The 23,015-nt window shown below is 46.0% G+C and overlaps 1 protein-coding gene across 2 annotated transcripts in view; it reads left to right on the forward strand.

Annotated features, from left to right (window-relative positions):
* The first annotated feature begins 2,890 nt into the window (after nt 1-2,890).
* The window catches only part of ACVR2A (activin A receptor type 2A), a 52,251-nt gene continuing 32,126 nt past the window's right edge, over nt 2,891-23,015 (forward strand). For both annotated transcript variants that reach the window (XM_066575183.1, XM_066575184.1), the window contains exon 1: nt 2,891-3,326. In XM_066575183.1, coding sequence (XP_066431280.1) covers nt 3,272-3,326 — 55 coding nt within the window. In that variant the 5' untranslated portion in view covers nt 2,891-3,271. The remainder of the gene's footprint in view (nt 3,327-23,015) is intronic.

The following is a 23,015-nucleotide window of genomic DNA, read 5'->3' on the forward strand; positions in this document are numbered from 1 at the left end:
TGCAGAATACCGCAGATCATCCGCGTGGGGAAGATCGCTGATTCCGCAATTCAAAACTGGTCGTGTGCAGCCATGTCAATGAAAAAAAAATTATGGCTTTTGAAAAGTGATGAAAATTCCCCAAAAATCGCAAATCCTTGGGACCAAAATAGGCCGCATCACTAAGGGGTTAAAAAACAACCCTATATGTCACAAAAAAACAGCGTAAGAGAACAAAATACGGCCGTGAAACAGCCACGTGTGTAAAAATCGCAAAAAAGTGTCTGGTCCTTAAGGGGTTAAAAGATGGACTATAGTCATCTCTCACGAAGAGGATGGCACTGAGTGTATCGCTCTGCCCTGTCTGGCTACCTGTGGTTCTAATCTCGTGACGGGTTCTGCACCAATGAGGTTTGTCGCCGGTAGCCAGACAGGGCAGAGCGATACACTCAGCGCCATCCTTTGTGAGACGGACTATAAACAGGTTATAATGGCGCACCACGGAGCGCGGTTTCCGTTTGTTTCCATTTCAATCCATTTGTTATCCGCTTCATTTTAAAAAAAAGAAAAAAGGATCAGTTGGAAAAAGAAATCAAACCGCTGATGTGACCGCGCTCTGCCCCGTCAACACCGAGAGGAGCCTACTAAATACTAGTGAGAACCAGCTACGGTATCACTGTGCGCCATTTTTATCGCACATCAGGCCCTTTTCACATCTCCGGCCTCTTAATGTCCTCGGAGCCAAATAACAGAACTACTGGAAGTGCCAGAGCCAAATGGCGCTGAACTGACCCCACTGACGATAACGGCGGCCATACTGCTTCTAACAGTCCAACCGCCATGGAACAGCGCAGTGCGCTTCGCTATTTTGTCTGATTTTCTAGCGGATCTGGGTTGGAGGCTCCAAATGTTGCGGATGTGAAGGGGCCCTGACCGCTTACAAGATGGCCGTAACATAAAAATGATTACAGAATACACAATTTTGTACGGCTTTTGCCATTGGCTGATAGCGGCCGGACGCAGAGGCTGTTATGTGCTATTTCCGAGGAGTCATTGGGCCTCATTCATCAAAATTGTCTAAAAACGGTCTAAAATAAAAGCAGCCGTCGTTGCCCCTAGCAACCAATCAGAGCACGGCTTTCAATTCTGAGGCTGCTGTGGTAAAATGAAGGCTGCGCTGTGATTGGTTGGTATGGGCCCATAGTACCGGGTTATTACAGATGATCCCCCTCGATGTGAGACCCCCCAGAACCTCGTTTAATGACCCTCAGATACGGAAAGCTGATATCAATAGAAACAGAAGCTCGAAAATGTTCATTTAGCAAAACTGTCCACCATGAGGCGTCCAAGTTGTCCAACCAATCACAGCGCCGCGCTCATTCCTCAGGCTCCTGAGATAAGATGAACGCAGCGCTGTGATTGGTTGGGCAACAAGGACGTCTTACTGACAGACAGTTTTACTAAATGAGGCCCGTTTTATTCTACCGTCTTCGCCGCTGTGGGGGTAGGAGACAAAATGGCTGCCAACGAAGACAGGTGAGCGTTTTGTGTCCTTGATTTTCACATCGGTTATTAGTGGGACGTCATTTTCGAACACCGTTTGGTGAAGCTCCGCCCAGCGGGCGCACAGATCGCGAGCGGTACTCCAAGTTTAAGTAAAAAGGTTGCATCTGTAAGCGAAATCATCCGTCCGCCGCTAACAGCGGTCGTCCGTGGACGTTTTACAAGAAGTCCTCAGAGATCAATCGTCAGAGCGAGTGGAGAAATGGACGTCCCGCCGCCGACCGTGTAGAAGGTGCTGCGCAAATATTTGCGATGTTATCCCTACGCATCACAATTGTTACCGACCCCAAAACCGGACGATAGAGCGCGGCGAAGTTCGTTCTGCGAACTGTAATGGAAGCCGGCGTTTCACTGAGTCTTCGGTGTTTAGTGATGAAGTCGCCTTCCAGTGTTAAGTCAACAAACGTAACGTCAGAATGGGGGGGGGGGGGTGGAGACCCGCCGGTCTACATGGGGCGTACGGGCGACTCCCCCGCGGTGAATGAGTTTGGCGCTGTAACCTGTAGGAAAGTGTCCGGCCCCTTCTTCTTCCAAGAGGGAACAATCCAGAGGATTTCCTACCCGGACGCTACTGATACGGCATCTGCCGCAGCCGGGACAGGAAATCACAACCGGATGCGGCGCCCCCGCCATTGTGGTCACACCGCGTGGTTAGAGTCTACATGCCAACCATACCGCCACCATGACCTGCGGCATCCCAGAAGCCATTGCATCCGTTAGTCGTGATCCGCTACGACGTGTGCGGCAGAAACTCCAGGCTCCATGTTTGTCCGGTGACAAAGGGGGGGCCGCACCGACACCTCTGGGGGGGAAATATTTTTGATTTTGTACAACAAAACTTTTTGAATTTGTTTCCATTGATATGAAATGTCTGCATGTAAGTGTTATTAAATGGACTCATGAAGGTCTCCCCGCGGGGTCATTAGGCAGAACCTGCATATTGTCAGCAGAATACTGATATTCAAAACACGGCTGGCTTCATCCACTTCTCAGCAAACAGTCCCAGAACATGTGGATATGGATATGTCTGTGGTTCCCTAAATATATGCAGTGTATGTATACATCTCCACGCCTCTCTGCTGCCTCCTGTGGCCATCCCGCGTCATTACACCTGCGCCCGCGTCCCTCTACTCCCATCTCCCATCACAGGCGCTCCAACATTTTTCTCCTAACCACACCCCCGTCCCTACGTCACTGCGCCCTCTAAACCACGCCTTTTCCTGAACCCACCTCCCTATCGCTTCCCGCCTATAGGTCAGTCCCCACTAACCCCGCCTTTCCCGCCTGCTGATTGGCCGTCCTGTGTGTCCATCACCAGCAGCTCCGAGCCGCCCGGCCCCGCCCTGCCTGTTAGTCGCGGAGGAGGAGGCGAGAAAACAAAAACAATCGTTCGGCGCCGCCATCTTGGCTCCGGGCTCCGTGCGGCTGAATGGGCAGCGATGAGAGGACTCGGCGTGAGGCGGAGGCGACGTGTAGGCCGGACCCGCAGCGCGAGCTCTGAGCGGCGTCACCGGAGCGAGTAACCGAGCGGAGACTCCTCAGCCCGCCTCCCCGCACGCAGCGCTGTCCGTCTTCTCCCCGCCACCCCCGGGACATGGGGGCCCCGCTCTCCCGGCTGCTGCTGCTTCTCATCCTGCCCTCCGGCTGGTGACCCGCTGCCGCCTCCCCCCAGACTAGTCGTGCTCTTCCCCGCCATTACTACTAGTGCAGCCGCGGATCTATCGCCGACATGGGGGCCGCCACCAAGCTGGCCATCGCCGTGTTCCTCATCTCCTGCTCCTCCGGTAAGAGTGCGGCCGCGGGGGTGCATGAGGGCGGTATATACTGTATGCATGAGGTATTATATACTGGGAGCACCGGGATGTATACATGAGGTATTATATACTGTGCTAGGGGCACTGAGGGCTGTATATACTGTATACATGAGGTATTATATACTGTACTGGGGTCACAGGGTGATATATACTGTATACATGAGGTAATATATACTGTACTGGATGGACAGAGCGGTATATACTGTATACGGGGGACACCGAGGGCTGTATAGACTGTATACATGAGGTATTATATGTTGTACTGGGGGCAGAGGGCTGTATATACTGTATACATGAGGTATATACTGTACTGGGAGCAGAGGGCTGTATATACTGTATGCATGAGGTATTATATACTGTACTGGGGGACAGAGGGCTGTATATACTGTATACATGAGGTATTATATACTGTACTGGGAGCAGAGGGCTGTATAGACTGTATACATGAGGTATTATATACTGTACTGGGGGACAGAGGGCTGTATATACTGTATACATGAGGTATTATATACTGTACTGGGGGCAGAGGGCTGTATATACTGTATACATGAGGTATTATATACTGTACTGGGAGCAGAGGGCTGTATATACTGTATACATGAGGTATTATATGTTGTACTGGGGGCAGAGGGCTGTATATACTGTATACATGAGGTATTATATACTGTACTGGGAGCAGAGGGCTGTATATACTGTATACATGAGGTATTATATGTTGTACTGGGGGCAGAGGGCTGTATAGACTGTATACATGAGGTATTATATGTTGTACTGGGGGCAGAGGGCTGTATATACTGTATACATGAGGTATATACTGTACTGGGAGCAGAGGGCTGTATATACTGTATACATGAGGTATTATATACTGTACTGGGGGCAGAGGGCTGTATATACTGTATACATGAGGTATTATATACTGTACTGGGAGCAGAGGGCTGTATATACTGTATACATGAGGTATTATATACTGTACTGGGAGCAGAGGGCTGTATATACTGTATACATGAGGTATTATATGTTGTACTGGGAGCAGAGGGCTGTATATACTGTATACATGAGGTATTATATGTTGTACTGGGAGCAGAGGGCTGTATATACTGTATATATGAGGTATTATATACTGTACTCGGGGCAGAGGGCTGTATATACTGTATATATGAGGTATTATATACTGTACTGGGAGCAGAGGGCTGTATATACTGTATACATGAGGTATTATATGTTGTACTGGGAGCAGAGGGCTGTATAGACTGTATACATGAGGTATATACTGTACTGGGAGCAGAGGGCTGTATATACTGTATACATGAGGTATTATATGTTGTACTGGGAGCAGAGGGCTGTATATACTGTATACATGAGGTATTATATGTTGTACTGGGAGCAGAGGGCTGTATATACTGTATACATGAGGTATTATATGTTGTACTGGGAGCAGAGGGCTGTATATACTGTATACATGAGGTATATACTGTACTGGGGGCACAGAGGGCTGTATATACTGTATACATGAGGTATTATATACTGTACTGGGGTCACAGGGTGATATATACTGTATACATGAGGTAATATATACTGTACTGGATGGACAGAGCGGTATATACTGTATACGGGGGACACCGAGGGCTGTATAGACTGTATACATGAGGTATTATATGTTGTACTGGGGGCAGAGGGCTGTATATACTGTATACATGAGGTATATACTGTACTGGGAGCAGAGGGCTGTATATACTGTATACATGAGGTATTATATACTGTACTGGGGGCAGAGGGCTGTATATACTGTATACATGAGGTATATACTGTACTGGGAGCAGAGGGCTGTATATACTGTATACATGAGGTATTATATACTGTACTGGGAGCAGAGGGCTGTATATACTGTATACATGAGGTATTATATACTGTACTCGGGGCAGAGGGCTGTATATACTGTATACATGAGGTATTATATACTGTACTGGGAGCAGAGGGCTGTATATACTGTATACATGAGGTATATACTGTACTGGGAGCAGAGGGCTGTATATACTGTATACATGAGGTATATACTGTACTGGGAGCAGAGGGCTGTATAGACTGTATACATGAGGTATTATATGTTGTACTGGGAGCAGAGGGCTGTATAGACTGTATACATGAGGTATTATATGTTGTACTGGGAGCAGAGGGCTGTATATACTGTATACATGAGGTATTATAGACTGTATACATGAGGTATTATATACTGTACTAGGAGCAGAGGGCTGTAAATACTGTATGCATGAGGTATTATATACTGTACTGGGAGCAGAGGGCTGTATATACTGTATACATGAGGTATTATATACTGTACTGGGAGCAGAGGGCTGTATATACTGTATACATGAGGTATTATATACTGTACTGGGAGCAGAGGGCTGTATATACTGTATACATGAGGTATTATATGTTGTACTGGGAGCAGAGGGCTGTATATACTGTATGCATGAGTTATATATTGTAGTCGGGAAGAGGGCTCTATACTGTATGCATGGGGTATTATATACTCTACTGGGGGTACAGAGGGTGGTATTTACTGTATACTGGGGGCATCAAGGTGGTATATATTGTACTGCGAGCACCGGGTTGTATATATTGTATACATGAGGTATTCTATACTATACTGGGAGCAGAGGGCTGTATATACTGTATACATGAGGTATTATATACTGTACTGGGAGCAGAGGGCTGTATATACTGTATACATGAGGTATATGTTGTACTGGGAGCAGAGGGCTGTATAGACTGTATACTTGAGGCATTATATACTGTACTGGGAGCAGAGGACTGTATATACTGTATACATGAGGTATTATATACTGTACTGGGAGCAGAGGGCTGTATAGACTGTATACATGAGGTATATACTGTACTGGGAGCAGAGGGCTGTATATACTGTATGTATGAGGTATTATATACTGTACTGGGAGCAGAGGGCTGTATAGACTGTATACATGAGGTATTATATACTGTACTGGGAGCAGAGGGCTGTATATACTGTATACATGAGGTATTATATGTTGTACGGGGAGCAGAGGGCTGTATATACTGTATACATGAGGTATATGTTGTACTGGGAGCAGAGGGCTGTATATACTGTATACATGAGGTATATACTGTACTGGGGCACAGAGGGCTGTAAATACTGTATGCATGAGGTATTATATACTGTACTGGGAGCAGAGGGATGGATATACTGTATACATGAGGTATTATATACTGTACTGGGAGCAGAGAGCTGGATATATTGTATATATGAGGTATTATATACTGTACTCGGAGCAGAGAGCTGGATATATTGTATATATGAGGTATTATATACTGTACTCGGAGCAGAGAGCTGGATATATTGTATATATGAGGTATTATATACTGTACTCGGAGCAGAGAGCTGGATATATTGTATATATGAGGTATTATATACTGTACTGGGAGCAGAGGGCTGGATATACTGTATACATGAGGTATTATATACTGTACTGGGAGCAGAGGGCTGGATATACTGTATACATGAGGTATTATATACTGTACTGGGAGCAGAGGGCTGTATAGACTGTATACATGAGGTATTATATACTGTACTGGGAGCAGAGGGCTGTATAGACTGTATACATGAGGTATTATATGTTGTACTGGCAGCAGAGGGCTGTATATACTGTATACATGAGGTATTATATACTGTATACATGAGGTATTATATGTTGTACTGGGAGCAGAGGGCTGTATATACTGTATACATGAGGTATTATATACTGTACTGGGAGCAGAGGGCTGTATATACTGTATACATGAGGTATTATATACTGTACTGGGAGCAGAGGGCTGTATAGACTGTATACATGAGGTATTATATGTTGTACTGGGAGCAGAGGGCTGTATATACTGTATACATGAGGTATTATATACTGTACTGGGAGCAGAGGGCTGTATATACTGTATACATGAGGTATATACTGTACTGGGAGCAGAGGGCTGTATATACTGTATACATGAGGTATTATATACTGTACTGGGGGCAGAGGGCTGTATAGACTGTATACATGAGGTATTATATGTTGTACTGGGAGCAGAGGGCTGTATATACTGTATACATGAGGTATTATATACTGTACTGGGAGCAGAGGGCTGTATATACTGTATACATGAGGTATATACTGTACTGGGAGCAGAGGGCTGTATATACTGTATACATGAGGTATTATATACTGTACTGGGGGCAGAGGGCTGTATAGACTGTATACATGAGGTATTATATGTTGTACTGGGAGCAGAGGGCTGTATAGACTGTATACATGAGGTATTATATACTGTACTCGGGGCAGAGGGCTGTATATACTGTATACATGAGGTATTATATGTTGTACTGGGAGCAGAGGGCTGTATATACTGTATACATGAGGTATTATATACTGTATACATGAGGTATTATATACTGTACTGGGAGCAGAGGGCTGTATATACTGTATACACGAGGTATTATATACTGTACTGGGAGCAGAGGGCTGTATATACTGTATACATGAGGTATTATATACTGTACTGGGAGCAGAGGGCTGTATATACTGTATACATGAGGTATTATATACTGTACTGGGAGCAGAGGGCTGTATATACTGTATACATGAGGTATTATATACTGTACTGGGGGGAGCAGAGGGCTGTATATACTGTATACATGAGGTATTATATGTTGTACTGGGAGCAGAGGGCTGTATATACTGTATACATGAGGTATTATATGTTGTACTGGGAGCAGAGGGCTGTATATACTGTATACATGAGGTATTATATGTTGTACTGGGAGCAGAGGGCTGTATATACTGTATACATGAGGTATTATATACTGTACTCGGGGCAGAGGGCTGTATATACTGTATACATGAGGTATTATATGTTGTACTGGGAGCAGAGGGCTGTATATACTGTATACATGAGGTATTATATACTGTACTGGGAGCAGAGGGCTGTATATACTGTATACATGAGGTATTATATACTGTACTGGGGGGAGCAGAGGGCTGTATATACTGTATACATGAGGTATTATATGTTGTACTGGGAGCAGAGGGCTGTATATACTGTATACATGAGGTATATGTTGTACTGGGAGCAGAAGGCTGGACATATTGTATACATGAGGTATTATATACTGTACTGGGAGCAGAGAGCTGGACATATTGTATACATGAGGTATTATATACTGTATACATGAGGTATATACTGTACTGGAGGCACAGCAGGCGGTATATACTTGTATGCATGAGGTTTTTTTTATATACAGGGGGCACAGTTGTATATACTGTATACGGTGGGCACGGGGCTGTATATACTGTATATAAGCTATATACTGTACTGGGGCACAGAGGGCTGTATATACTGTAAATGAGGTATTATATAGTGTACTGAGGGCACCGGGCTGTATATACTATATATAGTATATTGTACACAATGTATACTGTGTCCTGGGGGCATAGAGGGTTGTATATACTATATACATGATGTATTATATACTGCACTGGGGGGAGTAGGCTGTATATACTGTATACATGATGTATTATATACTGTACTGGAAGCAGTGGGCTGTATATACTGTATGCAGGGGGTATATACTGTACTGGAGGAAGAGGGCTGTATATACTGCATACATTAGGTATATACTTACTGGGGGAGAGGGCTGTATATACTTGCGGTATTAAACTGTACTGGGGGGAGGGCTGTATATACTGTACATAATGTGTATTGTGTCCTGGGGGCAGAGAGGGTTCTATATACTGTATGCATGGGGTGGTATATGCTATACTGGGGGCACCGGGCTGTATATACTGAACATAATGTATACTGTGCCCTGGGGGCAGAGGGTGGTATAGACTGTATATATGAGGGATGTACTGTACTGGGCGCACATGGTTGTATATACTTTATACATGAGGTATATACTGTACTGGGACACCAGGCTGTATATGAGGTATATACTGTAGAGGGGGCACAAAAGGTGGTATATGCTGTATACATGAGGTATATACTGTGTTGGGGGTCACATAGGGTTGTATATACTGTATACATGAGCTAGATACTATATTGGGGGCACAGAGGGCTGTACATACAGTATAAATAAGGTATTATATCCTGTACCGGGGGCTCCAAGGGTTGTATATACTCTATATGGGGGGCATACAGGGCTGTATATATTGTGTACATGAGCTATATACTGTGCTGGGGCACAGAGCTGTATATACTGTATGTGAGGTACTATATACAGGGGGCACAGAGGGTGGTATATACTGTATTCGGAGAGGGCTGTATATACTGTACATATATATGGCAGAACAGAGGGCTGTATATATACTGTATACATGAGGTATATACTGTACTGGAGTCACATAGTTGTATAGTATACATGAGGTATATACTGCATTAGGGGCACAGGCCTGTATATACTGTATACATGAGGTATATACTGTACTGGGGGCCAGGGCTGTATATACTGTACTGGGGAGAGGGCTGTATATACTGTACATAATGTATATGGGAAACACAGAGCTGGGTATATGGAATATGTACTGTCCTGGGGGCACAGAGGCTGGTATATACTGTATATATGATATATACTGTACTGGGGCACTGGGCCTTATATACTGTACATAATGTATACTGTGTCCTGGGGGCACAGAGGGCTGGATATACTGTTCATAATGTATACTGTGTCCTGGGGGCACAGAGGGCTGGATATACTGCATACATGAGGTAGTATTTACTGTACTGAGGGAAGAGGGCTGTATATACAGGATATGTACTATGTTCTGGGGACACAGAAGGTTGTATATATTGAGGTATGAGATATACTGTAGACATGAGGTATTATGTACTGTACCATACTGTGGGGGAGAGGCTGTATATACTGTACATATTTACTGTATACGGAGTAGAGGACTATGCTTTGAGGTATAAGATGCTGTATGCTGGGGTACAGAGGGTTGTATTTACTAAGGTATATGAGAGATACTGTTTACATGAGGTATTCTATACTGTATTTGGGGGTCACAAAGGGCTGTATATAATGTATACATGAGGTATGAGATATGCTGGGGGCACAAGGTTGTATGTACTGTATATATGAGGTATATACTGTTGGACAGAGTTGTGTATATACATGTGGTATATGAGATATATACGGTATATTAGGGGCATAGTTGAATATATTGTAGAAATGAGGTCTGAGATATACTGTATACTAGGGGGTACAGAGTTTTATATACTGCGGCAGAGGGATCTGTGTACATGATATATACTATGTACTGTATATACGGGGAGGGCTGTAAATACAGTGGTATGTTGTATGTTCTGCATATATGAGGTATATGAGATATATACTGTTGGGCAGAGAACTGTATATACTGTAGGTATTTGAGAGATATGCTGCACACAGGTGCTATATCCTGTTTACTGCGGCAGAGAACTGAATATACTGTATACATGAGGTATATACTGTTGGGCAGAGTTGTATATACATGAGGTATATGAGATATATAGAGTATATTAGAGGGCTCAGTTGTGTATATATTGTATAAATGAGATGTTATACATACACTATGGGGCATAGAGAACTGTACACATGAGATATATGTACTGTATATACTGAGGTGTATGAGATACAACTCTGTACCCGCCTAGTATACAGTATGTACTGTATAGATGAGGTATAAGAGATATGATCGGTATATGGAGGGGTAGAGAGCTGCATATACTGTTCTGGGACCACCATACTATTTATACGTGTAGTGGATGACCTGTATATCATGTGTGTATGTATGTGTGTGTGTGTGTGTATATATATATATATATATATATATATATATATATATATATATATATATATATATATATATATATATATATATATATATATATATATATATATATATATATATATATATATATATATGGCATGTAAGAGATCAGTAAACAGTATGAGAGCTGTATATACTGTATACAAGGGAGCACAGAACTGTAGATACTGTATATCCCAGGATGTTAGCGGAGATCTAGATACAAGAATCCTGTAAGCAATCTATATACCACCTGTTGGGGAGTCATGTGAGAAATCTGTGTTGTATACAGGCGTCTTAAAGACAAGGAGTATAGAGCTATATACTGAATACACCGGGGTCATATAAGAGGTCAGTACAGGAATCCTATATACAAGGTCTACAGGACTTTTATAAAGAGCAGCACACGCTATATGCAGGGATCATGTAAGAAACCTACTATATACATAATGTAAAATGTATACGTGGCGTACACAGGGCTCATGCAATATGTATGTCAGATGTGTGCATGCAGTAAATGCATCATGTAAGATCTGCAGATGCAAAGAGATCATGTAATAAACCTGCTAGATACACTGAATGTTCCTAGAACTGTGTGCACCCTATAGGGATCTGAAGAGAAAACATGCAAAGGGGTTATGTAGTAGATCTATATATACCGTGCGTGGATCATATAATAACCCGTATACTGGGATCCTACTAGAGACGTATCTGCACTGTGGGGGTCATGCCAGTCCTGTATACAGAGAGCTTAAGGCATCATGCGAGAGATCTACACACATTATGTAAGATGTATATATTGTGTACCGGGGTGAGATCTGTTGTATACAGAAGGTTGCTGTAATGTATAGTGTTTCTACATCCGTGTTCCATACGAGGGCTCTGTGCACTATATACAGAGATCACATAGGTGGAGTTCCTAAGTGTTTCGTCACAGGAGTTGTAGTTCCCACATTCCTGCGTTAGAGCGCTGTATGTTCCATGCGTGTCTGATGTGTGATCACTGTGCAGTGTACAACACCTTCATACATGTCACTGCACATACATGTCACTGCTCGGGGGCTGCACAGCTGGGTACATGAGCCGTGTGAGTTATGTTCTTGGCGTCGATACTTTGTGGTTCTGTCGCAGGTATGTTATATGCGCCTGTGGATGTGAATGATAACACGTCGCCCTGTTTGGGGGCTGCGAGGGTCTTCATGTTGTGTCTTTTGGGGTATGCTATATGTTGACATCTGTTACACCTCAACTTGTTCAGCTCCACATCTCCAAAAATCTCCGTTCAGTGTGTCTGTGACGTGTCAATCCCACCATGTTGCTGCGCCGCCCTGCAACCTTCACCCATTGCTGCACAGCTTGGCACCTGGGGGCATGCCGTGTACTACTGCCGGTTCGGCGGGCGCTTGTCTTGGTATATTTGCAGACTGCTACAGGTATTACAGTCCGGCCGCCCAAACATCGTCCGCTAACGCCTGACGTTATGGGGTATCCTCGTCCGCATGCGCAGTTAAGAATGGCTTTAGTCCTGCTGGTGTCTGCCAAGTAAAACCTGCCCACCATGGACAGGGACGGACACACTCCTGAGCGTATGGCATTAACCCTGCCCTCTCCAGCCTCGTGGCAGAGCATTTCAGGACAGCTATCCATGTGCTTCTGGAACTCACCCTTTGAGTGTATTGCGGCCTCTCCCCCCTCTTACATTTGCTGAGCTTGACACGCAAGTAATGTGCCCACGTATCGGCAAGTAATGGCGGAACGCCTCGGTGGTATACATTATAAACAGCTGGAGGGGAACGTTTGATAGAGGATCTCGCTCTAAGTGGTGGAAGCAGGTGGTCGGCTATAGGCAACACGGAGCGCAAATCCTCCGGTGACAGATATGTGGCTGCAGTTGCATTTCTCATGTAATGGAAGGTGACATACTGCGGGAGGAGGGGAGGTCACTTTTTTTTTTTTTTTCCCCCCTAATTTTCTCTCTTCCACATCTCACCGGTGTGACTGGTAGTCAGAGAATTGTTAACTTTTCAAGGCGATCCGGGGAGATTTCTCTCAACAAAAAAAACACTCCGCCCCCAGAAGTTGTCATTTTGCTGTAAATCCCGTCTTGCGGTTCCATCTCAGGCAGATCTGTAAATGATGGGAGTTGTGGTGATTTAGATGAACGGTCTTGTCACCGGTGGCCCTAAAGGTGGTTCTCTCCCCCCCCCCCCCCCCCCCCCCCCCTTGGCCTATAAGAGGCTCTCGGAGGCTCCTTGTGTGTAGTGACCTCTTCTTCAGCTTGTAGAGCTTGTTGGCCACTAGACGCCTCTACGACGCAGAGAAGAGATTTCACCCCGTTACGAGTCTAGGAGGGGCGCATTATTGGGTTGTAAGAAGCTGGATGGCCCTATCCATGAATTGTCCCCCATCGGCCGTAGAGGACCAGACTGTTAGATGTTGGGACCAGTGGATGGGGGCACACAAGGTGACCGGGCTCAGGACGCCCCCTACAGACCACCAGTAGAGAGGAGCATCTGTCCAGACTGTTAGGAGCTGTTGGGACCAGTGAATGGGGGCACACAAGGTGACAGGGCTCAGGACGCCCCCTACAGACCACCAGTAGAGTGGAGCATCTGTCCAGACTGTTAGGAGCTGTTGGGACCAGTGAATGGGGGCACACAAGGTGACAGGGCTCAGGACGCCCCCTACAGACCACCAGTAGAGTGGAGCATCTGTCCAGACTGTTAGGAGCTGTTGGGACCAGTGGATGGGGGCACACAAGGTGACCGGGCTCAGGACACCCCCTGCAAGCCACCAGTAGAGAGGAGCGTCTGATGGTCCGACAAGCACCAGCAGCTTCAACTCTTCCATTGTCCACCACCCAGAGACGGGGCGCCATCGTTACACCCCTGTGTCTGTCAGAACCATTTCCAGGCACTTGGCTAAAGGATATTTGATCTTGTGGCCCCTACTACATGTACGGCCTCTGACACCCACCGTCACCTCCGTTTGCAGTGATGTCGGGAATGATGAAACTAGACGCTACGGAGGGGAATCGGGTTCTTTTCAGCGATTCTGCCATTCTTATTTTATGTTCGCAAGGCGGATGTATGCCGGATGTTGGACGTGAAATCCACACCAGTAAAGGGGCCCGTTCTCAGTAGTAATCTGCTCTGTAGTCTATATGTTGCAGATTTTTTTGACGTGTTGATTTCAAATTCTTGTGGGGAAAAAGTGACGTCACTTGACATAGATTTTGCGCGCAGATTTACCGATTGACAAAAGTCTTGGTCTGCGTTGATCCGCAGGAGGGTAAATCCGCGGCAGATATACGCTCAGCGACAGATTTCTGCTGCAGTTAGGTGGCAAGTTCCATGTGAATTCCGCTGTTAAAATCTGCAGAAAGACACAGATTTATGCCATGGATGCACATGCTAGCTTCCACATAAAGGAGTGAGATGTGGCTTCTTTGACACGGAAATGCAATTTTCTACGTCGGAATGACAGATCTGGATTTTTCACATTGATGGTGCTAAATCCGTGTGCGGAACAGTAACAAAACGTCAGGAAGATGCAAATTTTGACTGTTTTCCCAAGTTGGAAAATTCCGCCTTGTCAACATACCTATTAGAGGTGGAATCTGCGTGGAAACCTCAGGCCGGGCGCACACAAACGGGTTGGCTTCTGCATGCGGATTCTGGCTACGACAGTATGGCACTTTACTGTATTGCTGTGCAGGCGTCAGGTTGGTTTTTTTTTTTTTTCCCCGTGCCGTCAGCCCATACGCAGTGTTAATCGCATATGGGCTGTAGGTCGGATTAATGGAGGCCGTCCGCGCGGTTTCCGCTGTAAAATAGAGCACGCTGCGATTTGTCTTTCGCTCATGAAATGTGCAATTAGTATCTAGAAGTGTGATGGAAAATGCACGCCTTTTAATGCCCGCGGTATACTGTGGATTGTCCGCATGACCGCTGATCACGGAATCCGCAAATTAAATCCACTCATGTGAGACCAGCCTTAATGTCAAAATTCGTAATCTGCATGATTTTAGCATTCTGTTGACCGCTGTGACGGTCTGCGCCATAGTTCATATAGCACAGAGTCTTCTGCACGTGGATTTTGAAACCTGCCTTGTAGAAATGAGTTGATGCGCCAATCTGTGATGCAGTTTGTGTCGGCTGCCACATGCGGATTTGCTCCAAATGTCACCGGCTACAATCACCGTTTGAATCCATAGCAAAAATGGCAGCAGGACGCTGAGGATCCGCCGCAAAGTTGTACCACGAATTGAGCTGCCAGATCCTTGTTGGAAGAATCCGCTATAGATCTGACTTTTTATGTCTGTGTGAACCAGGAAGCCCAGGATGAGCGGAGCTACACTACCGTTCAAAAGTTTGGGGTCACCCAAACAATTTTGTGTTTTCCATGAAAAGTCACACTTCTTCACCACCATGCGTTGTGAAATGAATAGAAAATAGAGTCAAGACATTGACAAGGTTAGAAATAATGATTTGTATTTGAAATAACATTGTTTTTACATCAAACTTTGCTTTCGTCAAAGAATCCTCCTTTTGCAGCAATTACAGCATTGCACACCTTTGACATTCTAGCTGTTAATTTGTTGAGGTAAGCTTGAGAAATTGCACCCCACGCTTCTAGAAGCATCTCCCACAAGTTGGATTGGTTGGATGGGCACTTCTGGCGTACCATACGGTCAAGCTGCTCCCACAACAGCTCAATGGGGTTCAGATCTGGTGACTGCGCTGGCCACTCCATTACCGATAGAATACCAGCTGCCTGCTTCTGCTGTAAATAGTTCTTGCACAATTTGGAGGTGTGTTTAGGGTCATTGTCCTGTTGTAGGATGAAATTGGTTCCAATCAAGCGCTGTCCACTGGGTATGGCATGGCGTTGCAAAATGGAGTGATAGCCTTCCTTATTCAGAATCCCTTTTACCCTGTACAAATCTCCCACCTTACCAGCACCAAAGCAACCCCAGACCATCACATTACCTCCACCATGCTTAACAGATGGCGTCAGGCATTCTTCCAGCATCTTTTCATTTGTTCTGCGTCTCACAAACGTTCTTCTTTGGGATCCAAACACCTCAAACTTGGATTCATCCGTCCACAACACTTTTTTCCAGTCTTCCTCTGTCCAATGTCTGTGTTCTTTTGCCCATCTTAATCTTTTTCTTTTATTGGCCAGTCTCAGATATGGCTTTTTCTTTGCCACTCTGCCCTGAAGCCCAAAATCCCGCAGCCGTCTCTTCACTGTAGATGTTGACACTGGTGTTTTGCGGGTACTATTTAATGAAGATGCCAGTTGGGTACCTGTGAGGCGTCTGTTTCTCAAACTAGAGACTCTAATGTGCTTATCTTCTTGCTTAGTTGTGCAACGCGGCCTCCCACTTCTTTTTCTACTCTGGTTAGAGCCTGTTTGTGCTGTCCTCTGAAGGGAGTAGTACACACCGTTGTAGGAAATCTTCAATTTCTTAGCAATTTCTCGCATGGAATAGCCTTCATTTCTAAGAACAAGAATAGACTGTCGAGTTTCAGATGAAAGTTCTCTTTTTCTGGCCATTTTGAGCGTTTAATTGACCCCACAAATGTGATGCTCCAGAAACTCAATCTGCTCACAGGAAGGTCAGTTTTGTAGCTTCTGTAACGAGCTAGACTGTTTTCAGATGTGTGAACATGATTGCACAAGGGTTTTCTAATAATCAATTAGCCTTCTGAGCCAATGAGCAAACACATTGTACCATTAGAACACTGGAGTGATAGTTGCTGGAAATGGGCCTCTATTCACCTTTGTAGATTTTGCACAAAAAACCAGGCATTTGCAGCTAGAATAGTCATTTACCACATTAGCAATGTATAGAGTGCATTTGTTTAAAGTTAGGACTAGTTTAAAGTTATCTTCATTGAAAAGTACAGTGCTTTTCCTTCAAAAATAAGGACATTTCAATGTGACCCCAAACTTTTGAACGGTAGTGTATATAGGTCCAGTGTGGGTCACACAGCTGCAGTCGGTGGAGAGGTGACTAGATTATGGGGTGCAGTGTGTGTGTGAGGTCCCCTTGAAGCTGCGATCTCATCCCCGGCAGACACGTTGGGTGGCACATACGTTATTTGGGGTGGCTCTGTAGGGGCGTGGAGAGCTGCAGTCGCTCCGTATTACAGGCTTTGGTGTTTGCTAACAGATGGATTTAAATGTTTAATATGTGATTATCCGTCGCTTACAGCCAGCAGAGCGCTGTTCTGCTTGAATGGCGCGGTTTCGTGGTGGCACGGCCGGTGCCATCCACTTCCTGACTTCACTCCTTACGGTTAGTTAGGCCCCGTATTGTTGGGTAAGTGCCGCCGTTCAGCTGTATGTGTCGCCCCTCGCTGCAGAATGGGTCAGTTTCCCTGTGGTTATTAAAGGATGAGGGGGGTCGGGTCTGCTCCGGTGTCTATAGTGGTATTGATTCCGCGCGGAGATGTTGGGCTGTGAAAGTGCAGGTTCTGCCGGCGGAGGGCAAACGCTTTGTGTAAATTGAAAAGCTTAAATCTTGGTCAATTACATTTTCTTTTTCTGCTGCTTTAAGTGCATAATTTGTTTAATAGGGGTGAAAGCAGCCGGTCTCCGAGGAGGAGAGGATCGTTACCAGTTCTCTCCTGCGGCCCCCGTAGTGTGGCGGTACGGAGGCTCAGGTGGCCGCGGCCTCTTCCAAACGTCTGTTTTAGTAAATTCTTGTATTCTCCCTAAAACCATAATTTTGAAGCGATTCGTCTTAGAATGGTTGGTGTTCCTCTGTTACTCCTATTGTAAACAAGACATAAACGGACGCCTGGCTGTTACCAGTTAGCGCTGTATACCTACAGTGACCAACGTGTTCATTCAGTGCTGGCAGTGCCAGGCTCACCCTTCTGACTGAGGGTAGTAATGTCCAGGTGCCATTTTAGGCTGCTTTCACACGGCTGAGAAAATCGCGTGACATTTGTGTGTTGCGAAACGCACAGATATAAACGCCATTCTTTTGAATGGAGACATATATATGAGCAATTTTTTTTTCTTGTCCCCGCATCGCACTGTGGGGAAAAAATCATAGCATACCCTAACTTTGGGCGTTCCCTCAGAACGCCTTGCCCATTGTTTTAAATGGGTCCAGAAAAAAGCATTGCGTGGCGTGTGTGATGGGAGGGTTCCCACTGAAAACAATACAGCACTCGCCGTTTCTCCGGCTCAGTGGAAAGCCCTTCCGGAGGATCGCTGCTTCCTTGCAGTGATGGGAGGCGTTATTGACACAAACTCCCCGTATCCGCAGGGACGTCGCACGTGCCCGAGCACAGTATCAGGCTGCATTTCACGGCCTAATATTGCGCTGGCCTGTGTGATATTAGCTTTATTCAGACATTTCCAGTAGGAGTAACTGAGGAACACAATAGTTGTTAGAATGGTCCAGCTAAAGCTGTTTCTAAGTAAATTCTTCACCCATCCTGTGGCGGGTCCTCCGTATCCAAGTATCAGAATACCCCTCTACGGGTGGGACCACAATACATTATCACCTGCCAAGTCTGATCAGTGGGGGTCCCATGTCTTCCTTGTCACTATGACGTCCCCTCTCCCACCCGCAGTGGCTTCAGACAAAACGGAGAGGTGGCCAAGCATATGCCGCCGCTGATCGCCTTAACTTGCAGTTTCCGTCAGTCCCATGAAATGCATGGAGCAGCAGCTGCGTATGCTTGCCGTCACTCCGTTCAGTTTGACAGCACTGCGGGGAGGGGGACGCGGGACCCCTGATCTGAGTCGGTGTGGGTCTCTGTATTATGCACAGATGATGGTGGCTTCTGCTGCTGCCCCTCTAAGCACGGCAGCAGCTTATTTTTGCATACATTACATCTGAAGAGGTCAAATAAGCGAGCGTTTCCCGTTGTATGCAGTTCAATTCTTCCCCTTTCCTATTCATGTGTGTCGGTATTCACTGTTTTGGCATTCTGTTCGTGGGTCAGGAAGCACGCTGTAGAGAGCAAACACTTGTATTTGGGGGCCGTTAAGATGTTTTGTAGAAAGCTTGGGTTGGTTAGTGGTTTTGGCTGTTTTTTCCGTATGCGGATGCCGGTCACCTCTATTTTGGTGGCGTTCTTTAAGCAAATGTGAAGTTTTACACTTTCCCTTCGAGGCGCCCCTCCCCCACCCTCTCACTTCCTGTCTTGGAGAGTAACCTGCAAAGTCTAGAAAGAAATCCCTCCCTGTTCCGATGTCTTCACACCAGCACAATTCGTTGCGTGTCACCCGTACGAGACAGTCACGCGGCGCGTAGCAGATACAGAATGACATTGCATACTTGCTGCGTGCCGCCAATCGCGCTGTACTGTCTTGGCGTGTATGCATGCGTGATACATGCCAAGATAGAACATGCTGCGCTCTTTATGGCACATGTATCGTGCAACTTAAGAGCACATTGGCACAGCTTATTACACACAAGACGCGGTCAATGCGCGCTCGTGCGAAGGAGCCCTGAGCGCCCGGCGAGCAATGTACACGCACTCCTCTAATCCAGAAGGTATGATGCTCCGGCACCTGCAACACAGTAGTCTGGAGTCTTGTAAGGATTCCTCGGTGGGTCGGCGCTGTCGTGACGTGTTCTTTGCTTTTTATGTGACTTTTGTTTCTCTTGTGTATATTGGCTTTGGCGCCGGCGATGTGCATTGTGGTGCCGCCGCCATGTTGTGACTAGTCGGAGTTCTTCTCTAGAACCTTTTTTATAATGTGGGACTTAACGTCCGCCATGACACCGCAAGGGTTTTCTTTAAAGCAGAGGGGCTTAATATTGCTTTACATTATAGTAAAATTATCAGACCCGGTGATGCTCTCCGGCCTTACAGGGGACCGTATGGTTACCGGAAGACCCCGCTTCAAGAAGGCTGCCTGTGTTAAAATAATACACTGAACTATACTTGCCCCTCCGCCGCCCGGATCCAGCGCTGCCGTCCCGCCATTTGTAAGTGTAGTTCAAGTTTATGTTAACACAGACAGCCCTATTGATGGACTTGTCCTGTAACTGGACAAACCCTTTAAATGAGTCTACTAAGAAACTGCACCACTCTGGTCTACAGGCTGGGACTGGTATTGCATCTCTAATCACGTGCATTGATGTCAGTGGGAAAGCATCTAGTTGTGCCAGGTTCTTGTGGTGGCATATAGACAGGTTGGTTAGGGGCACTCGGCTATCGTAGAGTTTAATAGCCATGTGGCTGCTGACTTGGGTTGTTCTTCAGTTACACCTACGGCCGGTCGTTTCCTGACACACTATGGGGAACATGAGTACCTATATAAAGAGAATCTGTCACCTCCCTACAGCGCCATAAACTGTTATGTTGAGGTGGTGAGATGAGGTGTTATGCAGAGGTGGTGAGAAAGCGTTTTTTTGTTTTTTTTTAAGGCTCACCCGTTTCCTGCATTGTCACCCACTGAAGGTTGCATTCCCCATGGAAGTTGGACTCCTCAGATTTCAGGCCTTGACTGCTTCGGACCTCCCTCTGTGAGCCGGGGCAGGGGACCGCTGGGTCCCAGCAGCTCTAGCGGAGCGGACATGTCCTGATAATGCATACATGTGATCAGTGCAGGGTAAGGGCTTATCACCCGGACGTAAGTACGGAGCACGGAATACCCCTTGATATGCACTGGGGCATTTGCACTTTTTTCTTTTTGCGCACATGGAAAAAAACACAGCATGTTCCATTTGTTCTGTTATGGACCAAAATAGGCCATTAAATTCAATGGGACTGCGTGAATATGCATGGAGTACTCATGATACGTATTTACGTGTGAACGAGGGGGGCTTGTTGCATGTTTTTTTTTTTTCATGTGCAAATCTGAGTGCAAAGAAACTGCAATAAGCAGAGAATATAGAACTGTTTCAGTCCGCGAATGCGCAGTGTATCCATAGACCAAAGCAAAATACGGCCATGTGAATAAGTCCCAAATGTTTGGGAACGTGATCAGAAGGGTTTCAGGAATCTGAAGTACCCTCAGGATAGATCATCCGTAGTGGCTTGTGGGGGTCATCCACTGCTTGTTGTTCACCATGGAAGCTGATGGCTCTGTCCGTATTGCAGCGGCCCAGGTTCTTACAGCAGGCACAGTTCCTATTCAATTCCAACCCGGACCCTGCAGTCTGGACAGTGCTGTCTGCTTCCCACGGGGGGTGGGATCTCGAGTGGCAGCCCCTCACTCATCCACTATCTTGAGGACGGTTATCAGTAGTAAATGTTGTGGACAGCCCCTTTTAATTTTCGAGAGGGTTATTCTGGAAGTATCAACACGAGATGTTTCATTCCAGTTATTTATTTTGCTACATTTTCTAATTTGTGTGGTCATTTAGTGATTGGGCACTGCCCGCTGCCCACCATGGTAGCTAGATGGGGTCACTAAGGTGCTGGTCTTCAGTTCCTACTGACGGCGCTGCAGCTCAGTCTCTTCAGATTGGCAGCAATGTGAGAGTCGGAGCTCGGCACCAGCTCAGTAGGACGTCTGTGAATGGAGACCTGAGGTCGGACTGGCACCCTGCCAGTTACCCATGTGTAGAACATGCAGTGCCAGCTTGATGCTGCTGTCATTTGCTCGGTAAAGGAGTTTTGTTGGGTCCTCCTCCGCGTGCATTCTGTGTGTTTTGATGGCAGCGACCCTACAACCTCCTTTAAGACCTGCATTGCAGCACCGGCATGCATATTTATTAGCCAGGCTTTTTTTTTTTCTTGTTTAAATGGCATCAGTCTCCGAAGGAGAATCAATATTTCCTTTGCTGGAAGATGGCTCGCCGCCAGTTACTCGGAGGGCACGGACCTGAGACATGGCCGCTCGCGCTCCTGCAAAGCCGCGTGGATTTCTTAGCAGATTATTGCCATTCCTTTCTCCTTCCCTTACATGTCGGCTCTCCGCGGACGGGTTAGGTCGTGTTCTCACAGGTATTACGTCTGCGTGGAGCCCGGGGGTTCCCAGCTATATAGTGTTACTTCTTCTAACTATTGGGAAAGTCTCCGTTCTGGGTTTGTCCTTGGGGCTGCTGATTGGGATTCAGTGGGCGATATATCTGTTAGTGCAGAGGAGAGTTGCTTGGAGTCACTGGTCTTGGGGTTCTTCTACATGGGCCGAAGAGCTATTATGGGCGACTGTTGTCGGAGTCACTTGGTTTTTAGCTCGACAGCCTGCCGAACGATCAGCTGATGGATGGGGGTCTCGAGCAGCAGACCCCACCCGTCCATCCACTACTGATGACCTATCCAAAGGAGATGTCATCTGTTGAAAAAGGGCAGGAAACCCCTTTCTTGTCCCACAATGCATTGGTGGTGGTAGACTATTAATGCACTATACCTGCTCTCAGCAGTGGCCAATCAGTGAGCATTAGGTAGTTAGGAAATTGCTGTAGCCATCTTGGAGAGCCAAAAACTGGGCTGCAAACTGGTGCAGTTGCATCAGCAGTGGAGAACTGCAGGTAACAGACCCCCTCCTGTCTCAGGATGAAGGTTGTCCCAAAACCAGAGAGTTGCTTTAAAACAGGTGACAGAATAATATCTAGTGACAATGGCGTCTATCCGGCAGGGGATATACAGTAAATAGAAAAAGTCTACAGACCTCTGTTAAAAAAAAATTTTTTTGACAAAGCTGAATCCTTTTTAGATTTATTTCTTGTCCCATGTGACCCGTTATCGGGACCATTCCATTGAAAAACAAACAAATCATTTAGGGTGGGGAGGTAAAAAATGTACGTCCTAAAATGAATACTTTCAGTACATCAACAGTCTTTTTGCATCGACGTCTGTCAGCATGGCACATCTTGACTTGA

The sequence above is a fragment of the Eleutherodactylus coqui genome, chromosome 8, assembly GCF_035609145.1.
Source record: "Eleutherodactylus coqui strain aEleCoq1 chromosome 8, aEleCoq1.hap1, whole genome shotgun sequence".
In the NCBI taxonomy this organism is placed as follows: domain Eukaryota; kingdom Metazoa; phylum Chordata; class Amphibia; order Anura; family Eleutherodactylidae; genus Eleutherodactylus; species Eleutherodactylus coqui.